The sequence below is a fragment of the Diplodia corticola genome, assembly GCF_001883845.1.
Source record: "Diplodia corticola strain CBS 112549 chromosome Unknown scaffold3, whole genome shotgun sequence".
NCBI classification, from domain to species: Eukaryota; Fungi; Ascomycota; class Dothideomycetes; order Botryosphaeriales; family Botryosphaeriaceae; genus Diplodia; species Diplodia corticola.
The window spans coordinates 523,018-548,339 of record NW_017971482.1 but is presented as its reverse complement, the minus strand read 5'-3'; the positions used below and the strand labels follow the sequence as shown (position 1 = coordinate 548,339).

The 25,322-nt window shown below is 56.8% G+C and overlaps 8 protein-coding genes across 8 annotated transcripts; 5 read left to right on the top strand and 3 right to left on the bottom strand.

The window, feature by feature from the left end:
- Window positions 1–376: 376 nt before the first annotated feature.
- Window positions 377–1,962, top strand: BKCO1_3000177 (acyl-dehydrogenase; the record flags this gene model as incomplete). The annotated part of the gene is made up of 3 exons (XM_020274071.1): window positions 377–493; window positions 567–1,028; window positions 1,126–1,962. The coding sequence occupies 3 exons, from the start codon at window positions 377–379 to the stop codon at window positions 1,960–1,962; spliced, it is 1,416 nt and encodes a 471-aa protein (XP_020134556.1).
- Window positions 1,963–2,238: 276 nt separating this feature from the next.
- Window positions 2,239–3,927, bottom strand: BKCO1_3000176 (gpi mannosyltransferase 4; the record flags this gene model as incomplete). Its single annotated transcript, XM_020274070.1, has 3 exons — window positions 2,239–3,333; window positions 3,384–3,760; window positions 3,819–3,927. The coding sequence occupies 3 exons, from the start codon at window positions 3,925–3,927 to the stop codon at window positions 2,239–2,241; spliced, it is 1,581 nt and encodes a 526-aa protein (XP_020134555.1).
- A 1,193-nt stretch (window positions 3,928–5,120) lies between these two features.
- On the top strand, window positions 5,121–5,856 carry BKCO1_3000175 (e3 ubiquitin ligase complex scf subunit sconc; the record flags this gene model as incomplete). The annotated part of the gene is made up of 4 exons (XM_020274069.1): window positions 5,121–5,175; window positions 5,237–5,325; window positions 5,393–5,563; window positions 5,680–5,856. 4 exons carry the CDS (start codon window positions 5,121–5,123, stop codon window positions 5,854–5,856), a joined length of 492 nt encoding a protein of 163 aa, XP_020134554.1.
- Window positions 5,857–7,147: 1,291 nt separating this feature from the next.
- BKCO1_3000174 (cdp-diacylglycerol-glycerol-3-phosphate 3-phosphatidyltransferase) lies at window positions 7,148–8,993 on the bottom strand (the record flags this gene model as incomplete). The annotated part of the gene is made up of 4 exons (XM_020274068.1): window positions 7,148–8,234; window positions 8,290–8,570; window positions 8,630–8,701; window positions 8,883–8,993. 4 exons carry the CDS (start codon window positions 8,991–8,993, stop codon window positions 7,148–7,150), a joined length of 1,551 nt encoding a protein of 516 aa, XP_020134553.1.
- Window positions 8,994–9,399: 406 nt separating this feature from the next.
- On the top strand, window positions 9,400–10,189 carry BKCO1_3000173 (nadh-ubiquinone oxidoreductase subunit; the record flags this gene model as incomplete). Its single annotated transcript, XM_020274067.1, has 8 exons — window positions 9,400–9,450; window positions 9,505–9,525; window positions 9,592–9,598; window positions 9,651–9,731; window positions 9,784–9,826; window positions 9,879–9,899; window positions 9,950–10,087; window positions 10,138–10,189. 8 exons carry the CDS (start codon window positions 9,400–9,402, stop codon window positions 10,187–10,189), a joined length of 414 nt encoding a protein of 137 aa, XP_020134552.1.
- Window positions 10,190–11,988: 1,799 nt separating this feature from the next.
- BKCO1_3000172 (atp-dependent bile acid permease) lies at window positions 11,989–17,255 on the top strand (the record flags this gene model as incomplete). The annotated part of the gene is made up of 3 exons (XM_020274066.1): window positions 11,989–12,053; window positions 12,103–16,469; window positions 16,531–17,255. The coding sequence occupies 3 exons, from the start codon at window positions 11,989–11,991 to the stop codon at window positions 17,253–17,255; spliced, it is 5,157 nt and encodes a 1,718-aa protein (XP_020134551.1).
- A 2,819-nt stretch (window positions 17,256–20,074) lies between these two features.
- Window positions 20,075–21,559, bottom strand: BKCO1_3000171 (acyltransferase-domain-containing protein; the record flags this gene model as incomplete). Its single annotated transcript, XM_020274065.1, has 4 exons — window positions 20,075–20,516; window positions 20,566–21,011; window positions 21,067–21,310; window positions 21,372–21,559. 4 exons carry the CDS (start codon window positions 21,557–21,559, stop codon window positions 20,075–20,077), a joined length of 1,320 nt encoding a protein of 439 aa, XP_020134550.1.
- Window positions 21,560–22,023: 464 nt separating this feature from the next.
- On the top strand, window positions 22,024–23,561 carry BKCO1_3000170 (nadh kinase pos5; the record flags this gene model as incomplete). Its single annotated transcript, XM_020274064.1, has 2 exons — window positions 22,024–22,159; window positions 22,279–23,561. The coding sequence occupies 2 exons, from the start codon at window positions 22,024–22,026 to the stop codon at window positions 23,559–23,561; spliced, it is 1,419 nt and encodes a 472-aa protein (XP_020134549.1).
- Window positions 23,562–25,322: the final 1,761 nt, after the last annotated feature.

Genomic DNA, 25,322 nt, shown 5'->3' with positions numbered 1-25,322 from the left:
AAAAGTAAAGTTGTGAATTGCCGGATACGGCCAGGAGAAGCTTCAAGGGCCTGGGATGCCAAAATGAATCGAATTTCAAATCTATGGTCAGATTCATCTGACTGCCAGTCTTCTCAGTGTTTAGTTTGAGGTTTGCCGAATAAGCGGTGGTGGTGGTTCGACTGGGGCGTGATGTCAAGGGGCCTCGGTAGTTGCCAACGTTCCCCGCAAACGCAGCCAGTGAACGCCGAGGGTCCACAGCCGTATTAATCGCCGCCTAACCTCCGGGTGCGAGCTACTTACTACTCTGGGGCCCCGCCTATTCCAATCCAGCCTCCCCCAGCTTCTCCTCCCGCTCTTCCCCCTTTCCATTCATTGACGAATTGAATCACCAGCAATGTCAGCGTCCAAGTTGCTGATCAACAGCGAGAAGGGCCATGTGCCCGCCTCGGAACGCATCCCGCCCATCGCTCTGCCGTACGTCAGTGACCGGGCGAAGAAGACTCTCGACATTGTGAGCCAACCCACAGCACCAATTCTCTCCCCGCAACTGCCGTGGACATCCAATCTGACCATTCCGTGAACAGGTCGAGAAGTTTGTCGAAGAAGAATGCATCCCAGCCGACTCCGTGTACCTGCAACAGATCGGCAACACGCCACAGGAGCGCTTCTCGTCGCACCCGCCCATCGTTGAGGAGCTCAAGAAGAAGGCCCAGGCCCTGGGCTTGTGGAATATGTTCCTGCCGAAGGCGCACTTCAAGGAGGGCGCGGGCTTCTCGAACCTCGAGTACGGGCTGATGGCGGAGCTGCTGGGCAAGTCGCGCACCGCCTCCGAAGCGACCAACTGCGCCGCCCCGGACACGGGCAACATGGAAGTGCTGGCCAAGTACGGCAACGAGGCGCAGAAACGCCGCTGGCTCGACCCGCTGCTGGCCGGCAAGATCAGGAGCGCCTTCCTCATGACGGAGCCGCAGGTCGCCAGCTCGGACGCTACCAACATCGAGCTGAACATGCGGTTGGAGGGTGACACCTGGGTGCTGAACGGACAGGTGAGTTTTTTTTTTTTTTCCATCCAGTTTCCCACTCATGGTTTCCCCCAAACACATTCTTTCTCCCCACAGATCCTAACCATCTCCCCCACACTAGAAATGGTGGTCCTCAGGCGCCGGCGACCCCCGCTGTGCCATCTACATCACGATGGGCAAATCCGACCCCACCAACCCCGACCCATACAAGCAGCAGTCGGTCATCCTCGTGCCGGCCGACACGCCGGGCGTGACGGTGCACCGGATGCTCTCCGTCATGGGCTTCGACGACGCGCCGCACGGGCACGGCCACATCTCCTTCGACAACGTGCGCGTGCCGGCCGCCAACATGGTGCTCGGCCCCGGGCGCGGCTTCGAAATCATCCAGGGCCGCCTGGGCCCGGGCCGCATCCACCACGCGATGCGGTCGATCGGCGCGGCCGAGCGGGCGCTGGAGTGGCTGCTCGCGCGGCTCAACGACCCGCGCAAGCGGCCGTTCGGCGCGCTGCTGTCGTCGCACGGCGTCATGCTCGACCGCGTCGCGCGCTCGCGCATCGACATCGACGCCGCGCGCCTGATGGTGCTCAACGCCGCCATCAAGATGGACCTGGTCGGCTCCAAGCACGCGCTCAAGGAGATCGCCGAGGTCAAGGTGCTCGTGCCCACGACCGCGCTCGCCGTCATCGACCGCGCCATCCAGGCGTACGGCGGAGCAGGCGTCTGCCAGGATACCCCGCTCGCGAATATGTATGCCAATGGCCGCACGATGCGCATTGTCGATGGGCCCGATGAGGTGCACATCCTGCAGCTGGGTAGGAATGAAAATAAGCGCGGCAAGCCTCTGGGCGAGCGCATCGAGGCGCAGCATGCCAAGGCGGACGAGTTGTTCAGGTTGGCGGGGCTGAAGAGGGTGGATCCGCTGAGCTTGGAGAGGAGTACCGGTAAGGCGAAGTTGTGAGAAGAAGGGGTACATAGTATGTAGATGGAACGGGGTGAGCAACGCATTTTTTTTCCCTGTTGAAGCTGGGTGTACCCTTCGTTGCAAAACTCAACGTGACTAGAAATTAAATGCCACTCAAATTTAAGTCGAATCGAATCTACCATTATGGTGGGGTATTCAACATTACAAGACAAGTTATTGCTAAGTCGATGGCCCTTTCGCGCCAGTGAATAATCTCTTGTGAAATCCTAACCCATCTCTTCAGTCGTTGTGTTGGATCCCATTTGCAACGAATCACTGCTCCAACATACTTTCACTTCCGCACTGCTTCTTGACCTTCCAAACCACAATGCCTCTCCTGCCTACTATCCGCTGCAGTGTCGGCACTACTCCGTCATCACCGAAATCCATATCGTCGAGATTCAGATGAAGCTTATAGCTCCAAACCTCCTCAAGCTCAAACGCGCGCTTCTCACCCCCAGTCTCCTGCAGCGGCGATGAAAACGCATCCAGAAACGTCGCACTCCTCGGCGCAACGAGGTACGTGATTGCCCTCTCGCCTTCCCTGCCACCCCGCTCCAACTCGACGTTCGAGCACGCGGTGCCGTTCGCGACGCGCTCGACCATCGACGCGGGTTTCATGCCCATCAAGTCCACCGTGTCGATGAGCTCGTTCTTGCCGTTGAGCAACCACACCGGCGGGCTGTATGTCTTCCACCAGTACACGCTCGTGACGGCCGGCTCGCCCGAGCGCGCGATCCAGATCTGCGCGGGCACGACGCCGCCCTGATGGTAGACGCCCATCAGCAGGCCCATGGCTGCGTTGAAGGCGACCCAGGTTGCCATCCATGCGCGCCGCACCCTTTTGTTCGTGGGGACGCGGATGGAGGAGAGGATCAGCGGCACGGCCGGGAGCAGGAAGCGGGCCTCTTGGTGGGGAAAGATCGAGAGGAGGCCGACGCCGGAGAGTGCCGCAGCGAGGCGTAGGTTTTTGCGGTAGCTGAAGAGGAGCAGCGGAAAGGCGGGGCCGATCAGCTGCGGCAGGTTGGCGACGATGTGTTGGTAATAAGGATGAAGGCCGTGCTGCGCAAGATTGTGCGCCGAGGAATTGTAGAGGAGGTTGTTGAGAGGCGTGATTACGGGGTGGTGAATCAGGTTCGTGAGGGTCAGGCCTTCGGGATGGTAGAAGGCCGTATCAAACATTATGGCTACTATAGTTGTGACGGTCGCCGAGAGTAAGAGCGCGATTAGGGACAGCGGTTTGCGGTGGAAGTGTGGGATGAGTTGAAGCAACGGTATTATCAGGTATGCTGGGAACGTGATCCTGTTGAAGAAACCGCCCACGGCAAAGAAACCTAACAAGGCTGTTGCGTTCAGACTGGAGCGTTTCTGCAACGTGCGTTAGCTACGCCCTCGGGTTAGAGGCAGCATGTCCATACCTTGTCCTCCAGTATGCGCCCAATCAAAACCAGGCTCCAAATGAGCACGAGAGTCTCCAATGAGTTCGAAAAAGTATGCGTTTGTAGGGTCCACGTCACATATGATGAGGCGACAAGCATGGAAGCCGAGCTGCGCTGATGCGGCGCCACCAGCTCCAGAATAGCCCAGTCCTCAAGCACGAAGCTCATGACGAACATCATCACACGCAGCGTCCAGTATACAACATATGGGGGCACTTCCTCCGCGATGCCTTCGCCAATGCCGCGCAATACGGCCATGGGTATGCCATAACAGATCCATAGCGGGAACGAGCTGCGAATGGGGTGCTTGGAGGTGAACTCCCAGGTAAGGTGGACGGGGTAGCCGAAGATGCGTCCTGGTGGAAGGCAATGTCAGCAAGCTACGCTCGTTGGAAATGCGCATGCAGAGCATACCAGCTATCACCTCGGGTCCTTGGAAGTTCTCGTCCGGGTGCAGGTAGCTCGGGGAGAGAGCGAACCAAAGGCGCACCAGGAGCAGCAGGAGGTACACGCGCCGCCACATTGTAACAGCGTCGCGGGCTCAGCTCATCGAAGAAGTAGCAGTAGGACACCAGGAAGGGAGCACATGGACGGTGGAGGAAAGGGCGTCGGAGCTGGGGCTTTGGGGAGTGATGGGTCAAGCTGTGCGACACAAAAGCAGGCACACACGTCTCTCAAATGAAGCTACCCGGCTCGATAAGGATAAGGAGCGGCAGTCTCGATAGGCTGAGATTGGTCGACGCTCGGAGAGAACAATCCGGCTTCGGGGCAGTCAGAAATTGGCCAGGCTGTTCGGCGAGTCGCGGCCATGGCTGAGAGCGGCTGTTCCGCGTGGTGCGCAGCGCAGTTGGAGCTCCATGGAGGTCTTACGACGTGCGAGAGTGGCCACACGGGTGGTGGCCCGCATGACGCGGTGATTACCAGCCTTATGACTTCCCAAAGCGGCACGAGCCCGAAACATCGACCCGCAGCAGGACAGCAGGGTGGTCCGATCACAAGGCTGGCGGACGGGTCGACGCGCTGGGCCGCTTGCCGTTAATTTTGCGCGTCGTCCGTTGCCTCTACTGCCGGGTCATGACACCTTCGCCGCCCTCGCCTATAGGGACGTCACCGATTGGGCCGTTTGCCAGGCCCTGTTGCCGTATTATAGCTGTTGTAGGCTTGCATAATCATGTGGATACTCTGTACAAACAGACGCTGATGAGGCGCTTGAGACGGACTCCCAGAGACTGCATGTTTGCCAAGCTTTGACCCCATGCGTGTGAAATCACAAACACACAGCAGGTGAAATCGAGCCGTTTGCCCAGTAGTGTGCGCAGACACGTTGCTTCTCTAGCTGGCGAAGCCAAGTAGTGGGAGCCTACGCAGACAGTAGTAGAGGGCTTAGCGCCAGCAACTGCTGCCTTGCGAAAGCTTCCTAAGGAACCGTCATACCCTTTCGGGCTTGTCTGCCTGCGTGGTCACTATTCACCGTGCCCTTGGCTAGCCTGACTGGTTTCGACGCTTCGCATAACTTAAAAGGTCGACGACCGTTGTACATTTTCTTGCGCTGCAACTGCTTAACCCCCCTCACCCCGAGCCTTTCCGTGCACCGTCGGCGAACCAAGCTCCGCCGCCCCACAACCTTGAACCGCCCGACCACCGCACTTCGCCGCTCCACCGTCCCTCTCCAACCCACACCACAACCTCGGACAACTGCAACATCGCGACACCACGATGTCTACCACGAAGATCACGCTGACAACCTCCGATGGCGTCGACATCGAAGTCGGTACGTGCCATCGCGCCCCGCCCCGCGCTTCCAGGCTTTGCAAGCTGACAGCGTCATACAGAGCGCCAGGTCGCCGAGAGATCGATCCTGATCAAGAACCTGCTTGAAGATCTTGGTGCTGATACGGGCGAGCCTATCCCCATTCCCAACGTATGTCGACCCGACCGTCGCCTCCCATGCTGCTAGCCCGTTCCTCCGCTGACACAGCGCACAACAGGTCAACGAACAGGTGATGCGCAAGGTCATCGAGTGGTGCGAGCAGCACAAGAAGGACCCCCCCGCGTCCGCCGACGATGACTCGGACTCGCGCAAGAAGTCAACCGACATCGACGAGTGGGACCAGAAGTTCATGCAGGTCGACCAAGAGATGCTGTTCGAGATCATCCTGGTGAGTCGTCATCCGCCCCGCTTCACCCCAACCCCCGCGTGCGCGCAGGGTTGGCTACAGCGCCACCCTTCGTGGGAACGTTGCCGCATACTAATTTGCGACTGTCCACATCGTAGGCCGCCAACTACCTCGACATCAAGGCGCTCCTCGACGTCGGCTGCAAGACCGTTGCGAACATGATCAAGGGAAAGTCTCCTGACGAGATCCGCAAGACCTTCAACATCCAGAACGACTTCACCCCCGAGGAGGAGGACCAGATCCGTCGCGAGAACGAGTGGGCCGAGGACCGCTAAGCTCCCCGCCTTCTGCGCCCCCAGGCATCTCTGGTAAAGACAAACTCGGAACGATCTTCGCGGCCACCGTTTATTACCCACCGATACAATGCCCAGCCCCTTCACCACGAAAGAGGCGCTCACCGGTGATAGTATCTTTAATCCGGAAACACCAAGAGATGTCCAGGCGGCCAAGGGATTTCTCGGTTTCTTGCTTTTCATGCGCTGGGTTATGCATTCACGGTGGATATGATTTCTCTCCACGGGCGTCGGGATCACTTTTTTTCCTTTTTCATTACTTCTTCGATAAATGTTGTTGGGATAGGTTAAGCCTATTCTTCGGGTTTCTCATACCAAACTCGGATCAGCGGGTAGCAGCAAGTGCTGGTTTTTCTCTGCGAATGGACGACGCTTCTCTGAGCTCATTCATCGTTGAAAAAAGCTTCATTACAAAGAAATGGCCTACCATAGAGAGGGCGCTGGAAAATCCAATTGAAATAATGAACGGTGTGCTCCTAGATGCGTGTTTGCGTATCAGTGAATATGTGAGTCGCCGTGGATTACCTACGTTCATGAACCATAGTTGCAGAATGTTGAATAGGGCAGCCGCACATAGGTAGTATTAACCCAAAGTCGAAGACGTCATTAAGCCCAGTCCCCAACAACCTCATTTTCAACGTCATCGTCCTGGGCCTGCGCGTATAACCGTATAGGTTTTCTGTATACAACACCCTGTCCGTCGCCCTCGCCCAACGGACCAACCTGTTGTTTGTCGTGTCTTTAGCGTCGGCTGCATTTTATTTATTTTTTGCTTTTTTTTGGGCAACGTCGGGCTCGAGAACAACTCACTGTCGTCACGCTATTTTAAGCGCCTTGGATGTACGTTGTACTTGACAGCCGTAAAATCTCTCCGCAGTTCGATCCGTCGGAGTCCTAATATAAGGAAACTTTATCTTTCCACTGATTGCGAAGCGTATACTATGGTTGCCCTGTCTAAGCAGTCCACGCAGATTTATGACGGGCGTAAATGTGGATTGAAGTTATGTAGTAGCACCTAGACATACGTGGCTCGTGCAATACCTTATCTCGCCGTTATACCTCCTAGGGTGAGAAGAGTGTACACTCGACAATGCATCACGTTACCGTTCCATTCTCTCTGATCGCGTACCCTTTCTCTCTCTCTCTCTCTCTCTCTCTCTCTCTCTCTCTCTCTCTCCCTCTCTCTCTTGTGCAACAATACTCGTACACTTTATCTTCTCACGTTCCGCCACACTCTACCCTCTGTTTGTACAGTACAATCGGCATCCAGCCTCTACAAAGCACCGCCCAAAATCGTAACGATCCACATGGCAATCCTCACGTGCAGCCCGACCCTGCGCTCCGTCCGCTCGAACTCGCCCATGCCGACCTCGCGCGCCCACTCGCCGCGGGCCAGGCGCGCCTCCTCGGCGCCCAGCCGCCGGCGCAGGTCCACGTCCCGCGTCACAATCATGGCGCCGGCCTCGAGGTCGAGCTCGTAGCTGCGCTTGGTGTAGTTGCTGCTGCCGATGATGGCGATGGAGGGGCCGGACTGCTGCTGCTGCTGCTGCTGCTCCGAGCTTCTTTCCGACGTCGGCGAGGACGAGGACGGGGAAGACGCGTCGACCTGTTTGTTGCCGCCACTGCCCGTCTCGGTCTCGCCCGGCAGCGTGACCCAGAAGCCCTTGGCGTGGTAGGTCCAGCCGTCGGGCTCGCCGACGGTGCCGCGGCGCCACTCGAGCAGCCTGACGCGGTGGGCGAGTCCATCGACGGCGGCGACGGCCTGCAGGAAGCGGCGGGCCAGCAGCGTGTACGCGGCGGGCAGCATGCCCGAGACGCCGGCGGAGCCGTAGAAGCCGTTGGCCTGCGGCGCGGCGGCGACGACGGTGCCGCGGACGGGGTCGGTGGCGAGCAGGAGGGAGCGCATCCACGGCGTCATGTTGAAGTAGCCGGCGGTGAAGGTCCAGGCGCTGCCGGCGTGCGCGGGCCGCGTGAGGTGCGTGAGGAGGGACGTCATGGCGGGGAGTTCGGTGCTGGTGTCGTTGGCGGGCGGCAGGACGGAGGTGAATTGGAGGAGGGGGTAGATGAGGGTGGAGGTGGGCGAGGAGGGGAGCGGCGTCGCGGCCGGGCGGATGAGGGGCGTGAGGAGGTCCGAGGCGGCTTTCTTGAAGGTGTTGCGGTCGTCGAGGGGAGACGGGCCGGCGTTGCTGGTGGGCCATGTCATGGTGTAGCCGCCCGGAGAGGATGGCGAGGGAGAAATGAGGTAGCTGAGGTTGCTGATGGCAGAGTGGATGCGGAAGAAGTAGTCGGTGATCTCGGCGGACGAGAAGACGTGGTAACGGTCCTGACGGTTCGTAAAGTAGTCGTTGGAGAGGTTTGCTCTGGATATCCCATCAGCCACTGGGCTCTATAATGCCAAGACAGATGGTCACATACCCGGACATGATCAACTCATCGTCCACGCCGTACAGCTTCATGTGTTGCAGGCCCCATCCTTCGTTGATGCGGCGAGGGAGCAGCTTCTTCCGCACGCCGAACAGGTTTGGCGTATGGAACATGCGAATCTCCACACGGCCCGCTCCGAAGTCTTCGACGAGAGGAGCGAGGAGGGATGCACATGATGGATTGGGCGTCTCACGGGTTCCGCGGAGAGCATCCGTCAGGAATGATACCTTGAGGTCCGGGTTACGTTGAAGAGCGTCCCGAATGACTGAGATCTGCAGAGGGGACCCTTGGGTAAGCTGGTTGATCAGGTCAATAATGGAAGGCATCTTACCAGCTCATGCTCGGTCTTGCCTATGTAGAGAGTGGAGAGGTATACTCTCCGCTTGGCGGTGGAGATTTTAGTCTACTTCTGTATAGTTAGTTTGAGTCTTTGGAGCTGAAGCTGAAAATGATCGGAAAGAACCATGAATACAGCGGATATAACATCATGTTTCTCTCGTAAACGATAGCATAGAAAAGGAGCAAAGACTGATCACTGTACAGAATGCAGCCCAAACAGCATGGAAGACACAGAACTAACTGACCTTGAGCGCCTCATAGAACTCAGAAGGGGTCGAGAGGATCTCAATCTGGGTGGGCTGGACCTCGAAGCGAGGGGACAGCCTGTCCAGCTCGGAAGTCAAGCTGGCCAACATGTGGGCGCCGGATTGAGTGGCTGGTGGGGAAGCAGGTGCCGCTGAGCTAGACGTCGAATATCTCCGGGCAGCTCTACCCAGTGGAACGGGCCGGCGCAGAGGCAGCGCGATCCTGGAAGTGGAGGACCGTATGGCAGACCGGGCGAACATTATACCTCCGGCTGCAAACGCGCTGACCGCCGGGTGCTGCAAAATTTCTTGGCACACGAGAGGATGGTGTTTGTTTCGCGTTGATGACTCGCCGGCCGGCGGGCGGTCTTCGGAGCCGGGGGTGGGACCGGACAAATGCACTAGCTCGCATTGGATGCAATCGGCGCCAAGACTCCCGCTGCCCTGCCGCATCACCAACGTCCTGGTGAAGCTCCTCGGCGGACCCGCGTGCCCTGAACCACCACACCAGCTCACCATGTCGACCATCACTCGTACGCTGCGCAACCTGCGCAGAGTGGGCGTCAAGGTTTGCGATGCGCCCCGCGACTTCCGCCTCCAGCTACTAACATGCCTCGAATAGGACGCCTGGCACCAGATGCAGGTATGCTCTCCACCCTCCGACCTCCGCTCGCGCTCCGGACTGACGGGCCATCTTTCGCGGACATAGTACATTGGTCAGTCGATGCGGCTTCGAGGGATATGACGTAGGAGCTGACGCCACGGCAGGCGACACCAAGGCCGGTGCTCTCATTGGAACCGACAGATACGGCAACAAGTACTTCGAGAACCTTGCGGAGGAATTGCCTCGTCAGTAGTGCCTCGCCCGCGCACTGACAACAATTGACCTGAGAACGTGCAGTGAGGACGCGCTGGGTGGACTACAAGGACCATGAATTCGACCCGTAAGGACCAAACCGGTTTCAAGTGTGGGGTGTTGTCGCTGATGTGTTGCAGGTCCCAGATTGAGCCGGGATGGTAGGCTGCCAACTTACTCTCAGTTTTGGTCCCTCGACTGACCCCTCTAGGCACGCCTGGATGTCGTACATGGTGGACAAGCCCCCGACCGAGGATAAGATCATGCAGAGGCAGCTCCGCGCGTGGGAACCTAAGGAACACAGGCCGACGCTTACCTGGAGTCGCTCGGGTTTCAAGACTTACAGCACGTACGTGGGGCTGTTCTGAATATGTTGAAAATCGCTGACGGGAAATTTAGCACCAAAGCCAAGTACAGCGCGTGGACTCCCGTTGCTGCGCCGCGCAAGTAAATGGCAGAGAGTCTCTTTCCGTTGTCTTCTAGAGGTGTATATAACGCCAATGCATACCAATCTGCTTGCGCCACTAAAAGAGCCCACAGTGGGGCGTTTCGAAATGCCGCAAGTTTAGTTTTGAGGGACTGCAAAGGAGCACAGAGGGAGAGAGAGAATGCGCCAAGCGGGGTGCATATATCCCGAGAATTGGAAGCCAGCAAAGTGATCCAACGCCTCAACCTCGGACAGATGAAAGCGTAACGCATCATTTTCCAGAGAATTGAGATGCCTCGACGCTAGAACTAGAGCCACTCGGGAACAGAGCAGTGAGTGTAACTTGGAGATATTGGCGCGGACATGCGAGCGTTGGCAGGCCCGGGTCTCTGCAGCCTCATCAAAAGGAATACGGTGGTGGTCCAATGCCACGCAACAGACGGCCTGCGAGCCAGGCAAGTGCATGGAGAGCAGTTAATAATCAGCCCCTGTACAATATCACAGAGCAGCGGTGTACAGCGCCTATCTGCAGGTAGCCTGCATCCGTACCGCCGGGGGATTCCAGGCATCAAGCTATCGACCACTGGGGTAAGGTACACAGTGGACAACTGGTGGACGACAGGGATTGGATGGCAGAGAGGACCGGGACCACTGCGGTACCTTAGCGATGGGGAAGTGCGCTTTCTTCAGCGCAAGACTACGTAGGCCAGGCTGGAAGCTAGGCTGGAAGCTAGGCTGATCCTGCAGGTAGCGTGGGCGTGGGCGTTGTTGTCAAACCACTTTATTTTAGCCTTACATGGGCCCTGGTGCAACGAGCCCAACGGCTGACGACAGCGGCGGACAAGGCGTGGAGCGCCTGGTGTGGTGTGAACGCCGGCGGCGCGCACGGGTCCATCCTCCGGCCAGGAACAGCAACGGCCGCGTGTGAGATGGTTCTAGGGCGTCGCGGCGGCATTGGCAGCGAGCACGCGCAGTCTTTGTTTTGGAGGCGCGCCCAAGGAGGATCGCGGAATCGAGATTACTACTGCGCTGCACGACGGTTGGGATGCGCGTCGCCTAGCGCCAATGATGTGCATTGATGCCTGCAAGCTCGCGCCTCTCGGAACGGGGTCAGATCGTGAGGGAGGTGGGGTAAAAGGTAGACCTCGACGGCGGCCGAGGTTTCTCTTTGCCTGCGGTGCGCCGTCTGCGTAGCCTCTCTGTGCTCGCGCCTGGCACGGCGCTACGGACCCAAAGGCGGCGCCGGGCGGAGTCGGCGGGCTGGGACGGCGAACCGGAGCGATGCTGGGCGGCGCCGAATTGCGGTGTGCGGGCGGTGCGGGCGGTGCGCTGATTTTGCATGGTGCAGCGGGCACGCGATTCACGGCATCGTGACTCCGGCAGGCGATAAGGCGTGCGCGCGGCCTGCCTGCGCCGCCCGCTCGCGCCGCCACTGCTGCCCGCGAGCCTCACCATCGCTGATTTAATCAAAGCCGCGCCTCTGTGCTTCGCTGCGCTGTCCGCTGTCCGCTGCGGGAGCAGAGCCGACCGGGATTCCGCTGCCTGCTAGGGCAGGATCGCGCCTGTGCTGCCCGGCAACCACGGTGACGTACAGACTAGCGGCGTCGACGTCGTGGACTTTAGTTATATTTGCGTGCCGCGACCGCCTCGCCCTCGTCGACCGCCTTTCCACCCGCCTTCGGCGCCATACCGCTGCCCATCCCCAGAGAGCACTCCTCTCCTGTCCATGCCATCTGAATAACCCGCGCACCACGAGGCGAGGCGCGGTGGTTGAGCTTTCCCCCACTACTGGCGCTTTATCAAAGCCGCCGCCGAGCGACACCATGTTCGCCCGCTGCGAAAGCCCAGTATGGCGCGCCGATGACTTTACCGAGTGCTTCGAGCAGGAGTACGTGAGCCCTTGGTGCCCTGCCCGTCTGCGCTAACCGCCGCTCCAGCTATCTGCAGACGCTGCTCCCATTGATAATATGTGGCCTGTCCTTCCTGTACCTCTTGCTGCAGCTCTACCGCGCATGGCAGCAGTCCAAATACTACACGGCATATCACTCCCTGAACTCGTGGTGCAACGTCTGGTCCTTCCGCCCTGTCCAGCACAGCCTGGGCACCAATCCCTTCATCCAGGACAGCGAGTCGGACACTGAGGACGAGCTCGAGCGGAATGCGGACCTTGCCCTGGTCCCGACGAGGACAAACGACTCTTTCGTGGAGCTGGACAGACCGAAGGGTGAGGTGCTTCTGGTTGTGGTCGAGGAACTGGCGGTGCTCGGCGAATTGGCTATACATGTGGCGGCTCTGATTGAAGGCAAGGGAACGCTTGTGTCGAGGGTCTCGGGAGTTGCGGTCTGGGCATACATCACGGTCCTGGCCTCTGCGAGACTGCTGTTTTCCAATGCGAAACGGCTATCCTTTCCCAGGCTCTGGTTCCACACCGCCTCGCTCTACTGCTTCCTCTGGCTCTTCGAGATCCTTCTCTTCCGCTCGGCTATCATCCATCCGAAGTCCAGGCTTGGGCAAAACCTCACCATCGCGGATTTCGCTCTCACAACGTTACTGGCCGTCATTGCACTGACTTCGCGCAAGGGCAACCGCCCTGTGGAGCTGGAGTATGAAGGCCACATTAAACCCTCCAAGGAGCAGACCGCCAGTGTCCTATCTCTCGTCACTTTCGGATGGGTTGACGGCATTGTATGGCAAGGGTACAAGAAAACGTTCGAGATGGCCGATGTCTGGAACCTGGCTCCGAAGGACAAGGCCAATGCTATTCTCGCGCAGTACAGGCAATTCAGGAAGACCCAGGCGCTGTCATGGCACCTGCTGCGTTACTTCCGCTATGAGCTCTTGATCCAAGGAGCGTGGGCCGCGTGCTCGGGTTTTTTCCTTTTTGTTCCTACGATACTCCTCAAGCTCATTCTAGAGTACGTTGAGAACCCTTCTGCGACGCCCCGCAATGCTGCTTGGTTCTACGTCATTCTGCTTTTCCTATCAGGCATCACCTCCGCTCTCGCCGACGGCCAGGCGCTGTGGATTGGACGCAAGATCTGTATCCGTCTTCGAGCTATCATCATTGGAGAAATCTATGCCAAGGCTCTAAAGCGTAGGGCCGCCTCTTCTGGAGACAAGGTTCTGGGCGAGAAAAAGCCAGAGTGGTCAGAGTCGAAGCGGGAACGCTTCAAGAGGGTAATGTCTTTCCGTCGCAAGAAGGCCAGGCCGGAGGCATCGAAGGTCACGAGCGCGGCGGTTACAACTGGTGGTACGGACTCACAGGTCAGCTCTGGAGCCATCATCAACTTGATGGCGGTGGACTCTTTCAAGGTTGCTGAAATCTCCGCTTACCTCCATTTCCTGTGGGCCAACACTCCCGTCCAAGTGGTGGTGTCGGTCGGGCTCCTGTACCGCATCCTGGGTCTTAGCTCTGTCGCCGGAATTGGCATGATGATATTCCTTCTCCCTATCAACATGCTCATTTCCAAACGCTTTGCCGCTATCCAGAAGCAGATTCTTGCAGCCACCGACGCCCGCATCCACACGACCAATGAGATTCTTACCAACATTCGGATCATCAAGTACTTCGCGTGGGAGCAACGCTTCATGGCACAAGTCAACGAAAAGCGTGCCGCTGAACTCGCCAATCTCCGTCGCCGGTACCAATGGTGGGCTGCTGCGGCAACCGTCTGGTCTGGTGCCCCAGTCATCATCACTTTCCTCTCCTTCTTCTTCTATACGATTATCGAGAAGAAAGATTTGGTCCCATCCGTCGCCTTCACTGCGCTCTCGCTGTTCCAACTTCTCCGCATTCCACTTGACCAGCTTGCCGACATGGTCGCCCACGTCCAGGAATCCAAGGTGTCGGTCGATCGTATTGAAGAGTATCTGAATGAGCCCGAGACGGACAAGTACAAGCAGCTTAAGAGCGAGGAGTTTGATGAGAATGATGACCCCCTCATTGGTTTCGAGCACGGTACCTTCAGCTGGGGCAATGGAGAATCCGCCAACGGTGAGCTAGATGATGCATTCAAGATGCTGGACCTGGATGTACGCTTCCCTGTCGGACAGCTCAGCGTCATTGTGGGCTCCACTGGATGCGGCAAGACATCTATGCTCATGGCTCTCCTGGGCGAGATGACGCTTGTCCAAGGCAAGGTCTACCTTCCTGGCGGACGCTGCCGCGAGGATATGTCTCCCGATCCAGACACTAATCTTACCGAAAGCGTCGCTTACTGCGCGCAGCAAGCCTGGTTGATGAACGGTACCATCAAGGACAACATCATTTTTAACAGCCCGTTCGACCCCAAGCGCTACAAGGATGTCATTGTGGCTTGCTCACTGCAGAGAGATCTGGAAATCCTCGATGGAGGTGACCAAACCTTGGTCGGTGAGAAGGGCGTCACGCTCTCCGGTGGCCAGAAGCAGCGAATCTCTCTTGCTCGTGCACTTTACAGCAAAGCTCGCCACGTTCTGCTGGACGACGTGCTCAGCGCGGTTGACTCGCATACTGCCAAGTGGATTTTCGATCAGGCGCTTCTGGGCCCCCTTATGTATAACAGGACTTGCATCTTGGTCACGCATAACGTTCAACTTTGCTTACCCCATTCCGAATTTGCAGTTCTTCTCGACAACGGAAGGGTCGCTGTTCAAGGCACGCCTAATGAGCTCATCGACTCTGGAAGGCTTAGCGAAGACCTTTCGAAGTCTCGCCCTGTCTCTCGCGCTCCTTCTCGAGTGGCTTCCCGCGTCCCCTCCGATGTTGGAGGTGAAGAAGCTATCGGGGAGAACGGACATGCAAATGGCAGTTCCAACGGCCATGTCAGTGGCATCAAGGATGGCAAGCTGACAGAATCCCAAGAAGAGACCAAGGCAGTCGGAGGAGTCAAAATGGGCATCATCTTCATGTATCTCAGGTCAATGGGTCGTTGGTGGTACTGGGTTGCCGCCTTTTTTGCTTTCGCCGCTCAGCAGCTCTCCTCCGTTGCGACGAATATTTGGATTCGGCAGTGGGCCAACGCATACAACGACAAGCAGGTCAGCATCTTCGGCGTCCATAAACAGACCAGCCACGTTACGCACACCAACATCGTTACCGGTCTCGGCTCATGCTTGACTAGCGGAAGCTGCATCTGGCCTGTTCCCTGGTTCTCCTCGCAAGCAGACCACAGCAACTTCCACGACGACCTTCAAGTGTCCATCGTCTCGAACAACAACTCTAACGTTGACGCTGGGTACTATCTGGGTGTTTATGCGGTCCTCGGGGTGCTTTTCATGATCATCACACTCAGCAGAGAAGCCGTTCTGTTCTGGGGTTCCCTTGGCGCGTCTAGGAGAATCCATCAACGCCTTGTCAATGCGGTCATGCACGCCAAGTTCCGTTTCTTCGACTCCACACCTCTAGGCCAGCTCATGAACCGCTTTTCCAAGGATATCGAATCTATCGACCAGGAAATCGCCCCAGTCGCAATTGGTGTTGTCCACTGTTTGGCTTCCATCATAACCGTCGTCGTCCTCATCTCCGTCATCATCCCCCAATTCTTGATCGCTGGTATCTTCATCAGTGGTCTGTTCTTCCTCATCGGCATGTTCTACATCAACGCCTCCCGCGACTTGAAGCGTCTGGAGTCTGTACAGCGCAGTCCACTTTACCAGCAATTTGGAGAGACTCTGTCTGGCATGACAACTATCCGTGCATACGGTGACGAACGTCGCTTCATCCGCGAGAATTTGAACCGCGTAAACAGCCACAACCGGCCCTTCATCTACCTGTGGGCAGCCAACAGATGGCTTGCATTCCGCGTTGACGTGGTGGGCTCCATGGTTTCGTTCTTCTCGGGTGCATTCATCCTCCTCAGCATCGGCCGTTTGGACGCTGGTGCAGCAGGACTGGCAATGACTTATGCGGTCACCTTCACTGACAACGTGCTCTGGTTTGTGCGGCTTTATGCGGCCAATGAGCAGAACATGAACTCTGTGGAGCGGATCAAGGAGTACCTTGATGTTGAGCAGGAGTCGCCTCCGATTGTTGAGGACAACCGGCCGCCCGCTAACTGGCCCAGTCAGGGATCAGTTGAATTCATTGCCTACAGTACGAGGTATCGCAAAGACTTCGACTATGTCCTCAAAGGCATCACGTTCAAGATCCTGCCCGGCGAAAAGGTTGGCGTTGTGGGCCGGACAGGTGCTGGCAAGAGTTCTCTTGCTCTTGCATTGTTCCGCGCATTAGAAGCAGAGGAGGGCAAAATCCTGGTTGACAACGTCGATATTGGCATGATCGGATTGCAGGATCTGCGGGAGAACATTGTTATGGTTCCGCAAGGTAAGATTTCTTCACGTTCTCCACGATGCATTCCGCTGCAACGAGACTAACGAGCCGCTAGATCCGACATTGTTCAGCGGAACAATCCGCAGCAATCTCGATCCCTTTGGCCTCTTCACTGACGAGGAGATCTTTACCGCGCTTCGTCGCGTCCAGCTCGTCGGGTCCGCAGCAACCTCCGCACAGACGACGAGACCGCCATCGCCAGTCGGGTCGTCCAACGGCGTCAAGTCCAAAAAGAACGGACCGAACGACAAAAAAGATCAGTTGAGGTCGGCAGTTGCCGCAGTCAAGAGCGCCACGATCAACGCCTCCGAAGCCTCGAACCCCGGCACGCCGTCGTCCGAGACGCTCGAGAACAAGAACATCTTCCGCAACCTCAACTCGACCGTGTCGGAGTCGGGCAGCAATCTGTCTCAGGGGCAGCGGCAGCTGCTCTGCCTGGCGCGGGCGCTGCTCAAGGCCCCGAAGGTGCTGCTGATGGACGAAGCGACGGCGTCGATCGACTACGCGACCGACAGCAAGATCCAGGAGACGATCCGCGAGATCCGCAACACGACCATCACGATCGCGCATCGTCTGCAGACCATTGTCGACTACGACAAGGTCCTGGTTCTGGACAAGGGTGAGGTGATTGAGTTTGGAGACCCGTGGGAGCTGATGCAGCAGAAGAAGGGCATCTTCCGCGGAATGTGCGAGATGAGCGGCGATTTGGACGTGCTGGAGCGCGAGGCGAAGAAGGCGAGTGAGGGGAGGAGGTTGATGGATGGGGAGAGTAGTCAATAAGGACGGGGGATGACTTGATACGTGAATACGACTGCGAGGTGAAAAGGGGTATCTGTACAAATAAGTATAGAAGTCGGAAGGGCGATTCCGGAGCTGGGCTGGGGTAACATGGGGCAGTGAAAGCTGTGGACAAGGAGAATTGGGTTATTACTGCTCGGACGAAGGGATCATCACGGTTCTCCTCACGGAGCGGGGGAAAAACAATGGCGAATACGGTAAGAAACAAACAAGCAATGGAAAAAAAAAATCATTAAGGAATGGAATCATCCAGCGGAAAAGGGGGGATACCACCGGTGCTTATTCGTATTAGAGAAAGCAATTGGTGTTATTTCGAGTACTCTGTTTTTGGGTGGTTTTCTGCTTTCTCAGCATGGCTTGGACCTTGTTTCACGCAACTCGTCGTTTGGCCTGCATCGCTTTTTCCTTTCTTAATCCGTTGGGCTCTCTAGTTTTTTTCTTCTTTTCTCTGCCTCTTCCGTGTGCATACGTATTCTGCTATTTCTTTTTTTCGTTGTCTTCTTTTCTGTGTCTAATCGTTCTCAATGCAATACTACTTTCTAGTGTTTTATCTCTGGTCTTGATGTTCGGTCTGGATGTTCAATTTCCTCTTCCTTGCTCGGGATCTTCTTTGTTCCTTTTGAGCTTTTGGGTGAAGCCTTCATGCGTGGATAGACGTATGGATGAATGAATGGGAGGAAGAAGCCCCATTATCTGCGCATAGCTGGCTTAGAGAGAGGGTGGTGAATGTTCAGTGACTGCACGTAAAGAGGTGTCTCAGTGTACAGTGGAGGGTTGATGGTAGGGAAGGGGTTTAGAGTGATGGCGATTTGCTTTCGGTCGTATTTACATTTGATGAAGGGTCCAGTAATACATGGTGCCTTAAGGAACTGTTTTATTCGAATGCATGCCTTTGCTGCAATCACGAGCAAAGTCCCCGGAGCATGGAACTGTGGGTATTGGAAAGTGAGTGGTTCCTTGTGCTACTCTCTCGGAATCGTTGGCTCACCGCTGTTGTCCTAAACACCAACCCGAGCTTGTTTTGCTAGATCTCAAACTAAATAGTAATTAGCATTTCGGGACTAAGGACATCACCATCTCTGTCTATAAGTCTATAAACACACAGGGTCATAATTCTAAATGTTCCCCGCATCGTAGCGGCGGAGCATAAAGAGCCAGCTCAAACCTCACTTCAACAGCACAATGAAACGGAAGCAGCAACCAGCAACAACAGCAATATATCAGTGAGCTAGCTCCGCACCACTTCCAATGCAGCATAGCACTATTGCTGCTCAGAACCCAACTCAGATATTTCCGTCCTCAGAAACACCAACCTTTCAAGCCACCACCCGCAAACAAAACCACCACCCACAACGCCCACATCCGCCACCACCCCCTCCCTCTACCCCACCACGACCCCCTCGTCCACGCTGCCAGTGCCCTGCAGCACGCCTAGCAGCACTCTCTGGGTTCCTTCACATATAACTACGTGGTACGATTTTGGTTATTCGCCGCACTCATCCAGTCACATCCGGCGCTCGAACACCAGAAGATCGACCAAAAAGTCGTCGCGCTGGGGTGCATTCCGCACGATCTTGGTTGGGGCGAGTGCGTGAACGCGGATATGTGGTTTGAGGTGGATGGGACGGATGCGGCGGTGGAGCTTTTCAGGGGGGAAGGCGCCGGTGAGATGGGGTCGTGATGATGGTGGGGATGGGTGGGTGGGGGGGGGAAATGATTGATGCTGGTAGCAGTGGTGGTGGTGATCGGGGAGAAGGGAATGTGCGCGGGTACGAAGACCGCAAGACGCAGCAGATCTGGGACGCAATCGCCTTGCACAATATCGGCAGCATCGCCTTCCACGAGGAACCCGTCGTCGCGGTGATCGCGTATGGGATGTATGTACGTCCTCCCTCCCTTTTTCACCTCTTCTTCACACCCGAACCCAACCCAATCAAAATCAAACCCCGCCTCCCCGCTCCTCCATTCTCCTTCCCGCCTGACCTGCCACCACTAAGATGAACCAAAAAAAATACCCGACAGCCAGGCCGCCGCCCTCGTGGTACGTTCCTCCTCCGTCCGGATGTCCCGGCGGACGTCACGCTCGCGCGAGAGAGGGGTATAAGACAGCCGAGATGCTGCTCAGGTTTGCGCCGGGGTTGGATGAGGGAGAGAGGGATGGTGGTGGTGGTGATGGTGCTTGAGAAGGTAAGAGAGGGTTAGTGTGGAATGGGAGGAGATGAGAGGTAATGAGAAGTGTTATGGCTTTTCCCTCTCCCCCTATTTTATGATCAAAGTACGCTCATTCTTCTAATGACGGTATTCATTGTGCCTGGTACGGCATAGCAGCCTCGCGGCATAGTCTTAACAAAGGCCCCGCCTCCTGTTACAACTCGTCTAGTGTACGCCGGTGAATTTCAGCCTATGTATAGCCCCAGGAGACGATCCGTCAGGAATGTCTAACAAGTGTCATCTTCTATCCAACCGCTGACCCAAAGAAGCATCCTACTACACCAATGAAGCAGACCTGGGTATGACGCGGATGTCCCATTCGCAAAAACAGAAAGGCAAGAAGTATTAGGAATGCAATAATGGAAAACATTAAACCCAGCCAAACTTCGTACAGTCATGACCCATGCGTATTCGTACCATCCTCGGCTTCACCGAAGGACCGTCCACTGTGGCCTTCGGCAATCGGTGATCGGCTGATCACGAATGCCTCGGGAAAAATAATGTGGATACATCCGGATCGTATCGGATGAGGTGATGTATGAGGTGAGGATGGGTGGGCCAAAAGTATTGACATGTGAAAAAAGAACCACCTACGCACCGCCGGCAACCAATTTCACCAGCTTTAGCGTTTTGAACACGACGTTGCCCACCAGCAATAACGTAGCCCCGGGGATAAAAATTTGTAGGAACTCAACCGGGCTCTTCGGTCGAACCTCGGTCTCGATGTAGCCTTTGCCTTCCTCAATCGTCTTGGTCTTGTCGAGCATCGGCATGCCATTGAGACGTCGGCCTGGTACCTCGTAACGTATGCCCTCGGTATCGCAAGGGAAGCGGCCCGTCTGCAGGTAGGTTTCAAGCAGATCATCCTTTTCGCGCCAACGCTGCAGGACCCATTGCTCGAATTCGGTCTGTGACGATACTGGGATGTCCTTGACGGCAAAGCGGCGCCAGTGAAGGTTGACTGACCGCGGGGGCCGGCCTTCGAAGTAGGTGGACTTCAAGGTGAATAGATCTTGGCCGTATTGACCTCGCCTATTGATTGTAAGGAAGAGACATCTCTGGCAAGCATATCGGAACTTACGGAACGCCCTCGTATGCCATAGTGCAGTCGTAGACCCACTCTGTAGTCTCGCTCATTTCCTGCAAGCAGAAGAACAGCCCAGTGCTCCTCGGCAAGAGCGCATGTCTCAGGTCGGGCTGACCGCTCTTCTTCGCCCAGCGCTCGCTTGATTCGCGGCCATTCGTGGACAGGTTGGTGCCTTCGGGAAAGATGAGGAGCCACATTGGATCCAGGTCATGCTCGCCTGACATGGGGCCTTTGTGGCGAGCGTTAAGCTTCTGCAAGCGATGTTGAAAGCGGGGTTTGTCTGTCGCCCATTTGCGCGAGAGGAAGATGAAGCTGAAGAACTGCATGCCGGTGCCGATGAGGGGGATGTACTTGAGCGATTCCTTAAGAATGATGTACAGGTGGCCATGCATGCGCGAGGTGTAGGCAATCCACCACAAGTATAGCCAATCCGTGTAAATCTGTTGTTCCCCGTCAGTGATGTGTTCCTCGGCAGTGGCAGGATATGAGGCGCACCTGATGGTTCGCAATCAGAAGCATGCGGTCGGGAAAGTCGCACTCCAAACGGCCGTCTTCAGTCTGCCTGAGCTGACCGCGCACGCTCTCATCGCCACTGACTCTCACAACGGTCGGCGACCACCACTGGGTCATGGTGGTGATGAGCAAGCCGAAGTGCTGTTTGGTGACGGCCATCCAGGCATAGTACCAGTCCTTGCTGCAGAAGTATAGCGGGGCGCCGATAAACTGGGATACGTTGATACTAAGACCGAATGAGGCACTATTCCCTTAGTAAAGTAGGAAAAGATGAGAAAGTCTCTTACCACACGCAGCTGCCCAAGAAGTACACGCCGAACAGGAACATGCGCAGAGCTTGTTTTGGCCCGCCGTGTTTGACTGGGCCTGCCGGGTGTACAATCTTGCCAGTATCTGCGCCGTGTGTGTGCAGCTCCTCGGGCGGTATGGGCTGCGTGGCAGCATTATGCCTCTGCTTCAGGCCGTCGGAGTCCATGGCGGCGAGCTCGAGGTGCGTGGAGGAGGGGAGAGACTGGTGGTGAATGCCTTGTTTAGGCGTCGCGGGAACAGTCGCGGCGAGGCGGAGGCGGAGGCGTGGGCGGCAGGCGGGATTGTGGCGGATGAGCACGCGACGCCGTGGGCAGGAGCGAGGCAGCAGCCGGTGGGGGTCAGGGTCAGCGTGGTCGGAGAGGTTGCCTGGCAAGAGGCATGGCGGGAGGAAGCTGGGAGGTGAGAAGGGCCGAGAAGAGGGCTGCAGACGGGCGTCCACGAATGCGGTGAGGCGCGTGGTGACGGGCCCGGCAAGTTGCGAGGGTCCAGCAAACGATGTGGGACGCGGATGTGCGGTTCGTCGAGCATCGTGGAGCGCGGGAGCATGGGCCACCTTGACATCAGCGCTGGGCGACATCTCACATCTCGCCGCTCACCACCACCGTCGCCATGCCATAGGTAGCCCTCACAATGCCGCCGCGATTCCCGCTGCGCTTCCGCTCCGCCCCGCCGCGAAGGGCCTTCTCGTGCGCCGTCCGTCACCGGCAGGTCAGCGAGCTGCCGCAAGCTGCCGAGCTGCCCGAGCGCAACCCTCCCGTATACCAAGGTGAGCAGCGATAGGCGTTATACGCACATGGTGAGCTCAGCATCCTTACCCGCCCTCGAGAACTCTCCCGTCCCTCTTCGGAACCCGCCAACCAGAGCTCTGGCGCTGACTGCATCCAGCAACCCGCCAGAATGACCTCCTCGGCCTCCATTGGCATTCTCCTCTGCGCACCGTGCTGCTCATGAAGAAGGAAGACGCGCCTCACGTCACCGAGTCACTCGTAGAACTGGCGTATCACATTCAGACAACATATCCCGACGTGAATCTGCTATTCGAGCCCAACGTCGCGCATGCGATCCATGACAGACTTCCGTCGACTGTCTATGCACTGCCACTCCAGAAACGCGAAGCGGAGCAGGTGCTCCATGGCAGTGTCGATCTCATAACCACGTTGGGTGGAGATGGAACAATCCTCCACGCCGCAAGTCTGTACGCAAACGCCAAGCAAGTACCGCCCATTCTCGCTTTCAGCATGGGAACGCTTGGATTCTTGGGAGAGTGGAAGTTCGCCGAGTACAAGCGCGCCTTCAGAGAGGTCTTCATGTCTGGCGCCAGCGCCGCCGCGGAGCAGACGCTCGACCCGGTCTCATCCACGGGGACTGAAGATATCGTTCGCATCGCTGACGATCCGTGGGCTTCTCTTCGGGGCAAATTTATGGGCACACATCGGCACGCCCGCATCCTCCTCCGTCACCGTCTCAAGGTGTCGGTACACACTCCTGCAAGACTCGTATCCACAGGGGCTTCTTCGTCCGCATCTGGCCCTGCACACAAGAAGCCCCTCTTGACGGGCAAGCACCCATCTCTAGCGACAGCCCAGACCCTCGCTCGCGGCAACACCAAACTTCCCCCGTCGCCGCTCTACGCCCTGAACGAGATAATCCTGCACCGCGGCCGCAACCCTCACCTGACCGTAATCGGCATCACCGTCAACGGCCGGCACCTAACGGACGCCATCGCGGACGGGCTCATCGTCGCCAGCCCCACGGGCAGCACCGCGTACTCACTATCATCCGGCGGCTGCATCGTGCACCCGCTCGTTCCATCCCTCATCCTGACCCCCATATCGCCGCGCAGCCTCTCCTTCCGCCCGCTCGTCCTCCCCGCCAACGCCGAGATCACCCTGCGCGTGGCCGAGAGCAACCGGTCCGACGGCGTCGACGTCAGCATCGACGGCATGCGCCTCGAGGAGCCACTCGGCCGCGGCGGCGAGGTGCGCATCACCGGCGAGGACGTCGGCCTACGTGGGATAGGTAGGGGTGAGAAGGGGACGCCGCTTCTCGGCGGCGTGCCGAGCATCGTGAGGGGCACGAATGGCGGCATGACCAGAGGGGAGGATCACTGGGTGGGCGGATTGAACGGGCTGCTGAAGTTTAACTACCCGTTCGGGGAGGAGGTCTGAAGGGGGGGAAGCAAAAAAAAAAAAAAAATCCCGCAGCACCGCTGCAAGAAAGAGGCTGGCTGGCTGTGGGGTGTCGGTAGAGGCGGACTCATAACAAGCTAGATGCGTGCTCATATTCCCAGAAGCTAGCATGGAAAGGAATGGCGGTCAAGAAGGAAAAATCAACCCGTTCGTAGAAAAAATCCGGGACCCTTACACCTGACCTACCGTTCTTCCTTCGAGCTTTGTTGGTGTGTGGTCGGCCACATAGCGCCGCGCATCGCCGGCGCCGGCTGTAGCGCGGAGCTTGCAACCTGGTCCCGCCGTCACCACTACTTACTATACTAACTGCTACCTACTCACGGACGTCCCAAAGTAGGGTCACGTCCCGGCGCCGCCAGCCATTGTAATGCTGCATTAACGTCGACCGCACGGGATGATTACCGGTCTTTTTTTTTCCTGTACCCTTTTTTCTTTCGGCCCGCACAAACCAGCATATGGCATTCTCTCCTCACACCCACTTATTAGAGCCATCGTGATAGGCTTGGTCACCGCAAGTTCGAACGTCTGAAGCAATTCTCCGGGTGCGCACTGTTCGCTGGCGACGGGGCGCCGGTCGAAGCGAAGCCCGTTCGCGGGTCAGTGTGTGTTGGCAGCGGTGGGCAGCAAAAGATGGCGGTAGTGGTGGCTGCCTGGTGTTGTCCTCGTCCCTGGTTATCGACTGGCGGAGGGAAAGGGGGGGCGGGAAGCGGAGAGAAAGAAATTTCTCGACTACGTGGCAGTGCTGGGTGCGCGGAGGATTGGTGAGGCGGCCAGTGGTGAGGAGTGCGGTGTTCTTCTAGTATGCGTTGTGTGTGACCGGCTATTGGGAGTGTTTGGGCTTTTTTTTTTTTTTCGAGGGTTTGGTGAGGGTTGGAGAGGTGGTGTGCGGTGATTGGTTGGGGTGGTCGAATTGGTTGCCGGTGTCGGCTGGTCGAGAGTGACGGGTTTGAAGAGCGCAAGGCCGCAGTGGGGTGCAGAAGGAAACTGACCCACCTGCGTGGGCAGCGAAATCCGATATCTAGATGCATTTGCGCAGTTTGCATACTTGCATCTGCATCCGGATGTCTGCTTTACCTGCTCATGATGAAAGGCTGTTTGGAACCTACATCTACGCTGGGATATCTGCTTCGACTACCTACACAAAGAATCGCCGTTGATCAATTCCTTTCGGCACCGATTATAAGGCTGGTGGCTGTCCCTTTTCTCAAGAGCTCATCGACATTGGTGTGAAAGTAAAAATTTCGGGTAATCCGGTAACTATGTTCTCGCCTCTTCCTCTACTTCTTATGCAATTAGACGGGGAATAGAAGTGGCAGTGAGTCCCTAGTTATTGGGTAGGTTGATTTAGACCTTGCTTTGTATGCTCATGCTATACTATTAACGGAAAAAAGATGGTCATATTCGAGTGTCCACAGATAAACATATTAGCATAGCTGGCTCATGTGAATTGATACCGAGCTATTAAAAGTATGAAGACATTAGAAAATATTATCATTACAGTTACTATAATCTTTGCAGACAGTACCTCCAGTGTGCGGGGAGAGTCTGCATCAAGCGAGCTCATAGTATACGTATGTAAAAGCTTTTCAGCCTTTCCTAACAATTGATCTATACTTCGTTAATGACAGTCTTAATATTAACGTATAGCACAGAGTCCTCCTGTGAGCCCAAGATGCAAGAGCGACCTCCCAGTCACTCATGGAGTACGAATTTTTATGTACCATTCCACGTCCTGATGCA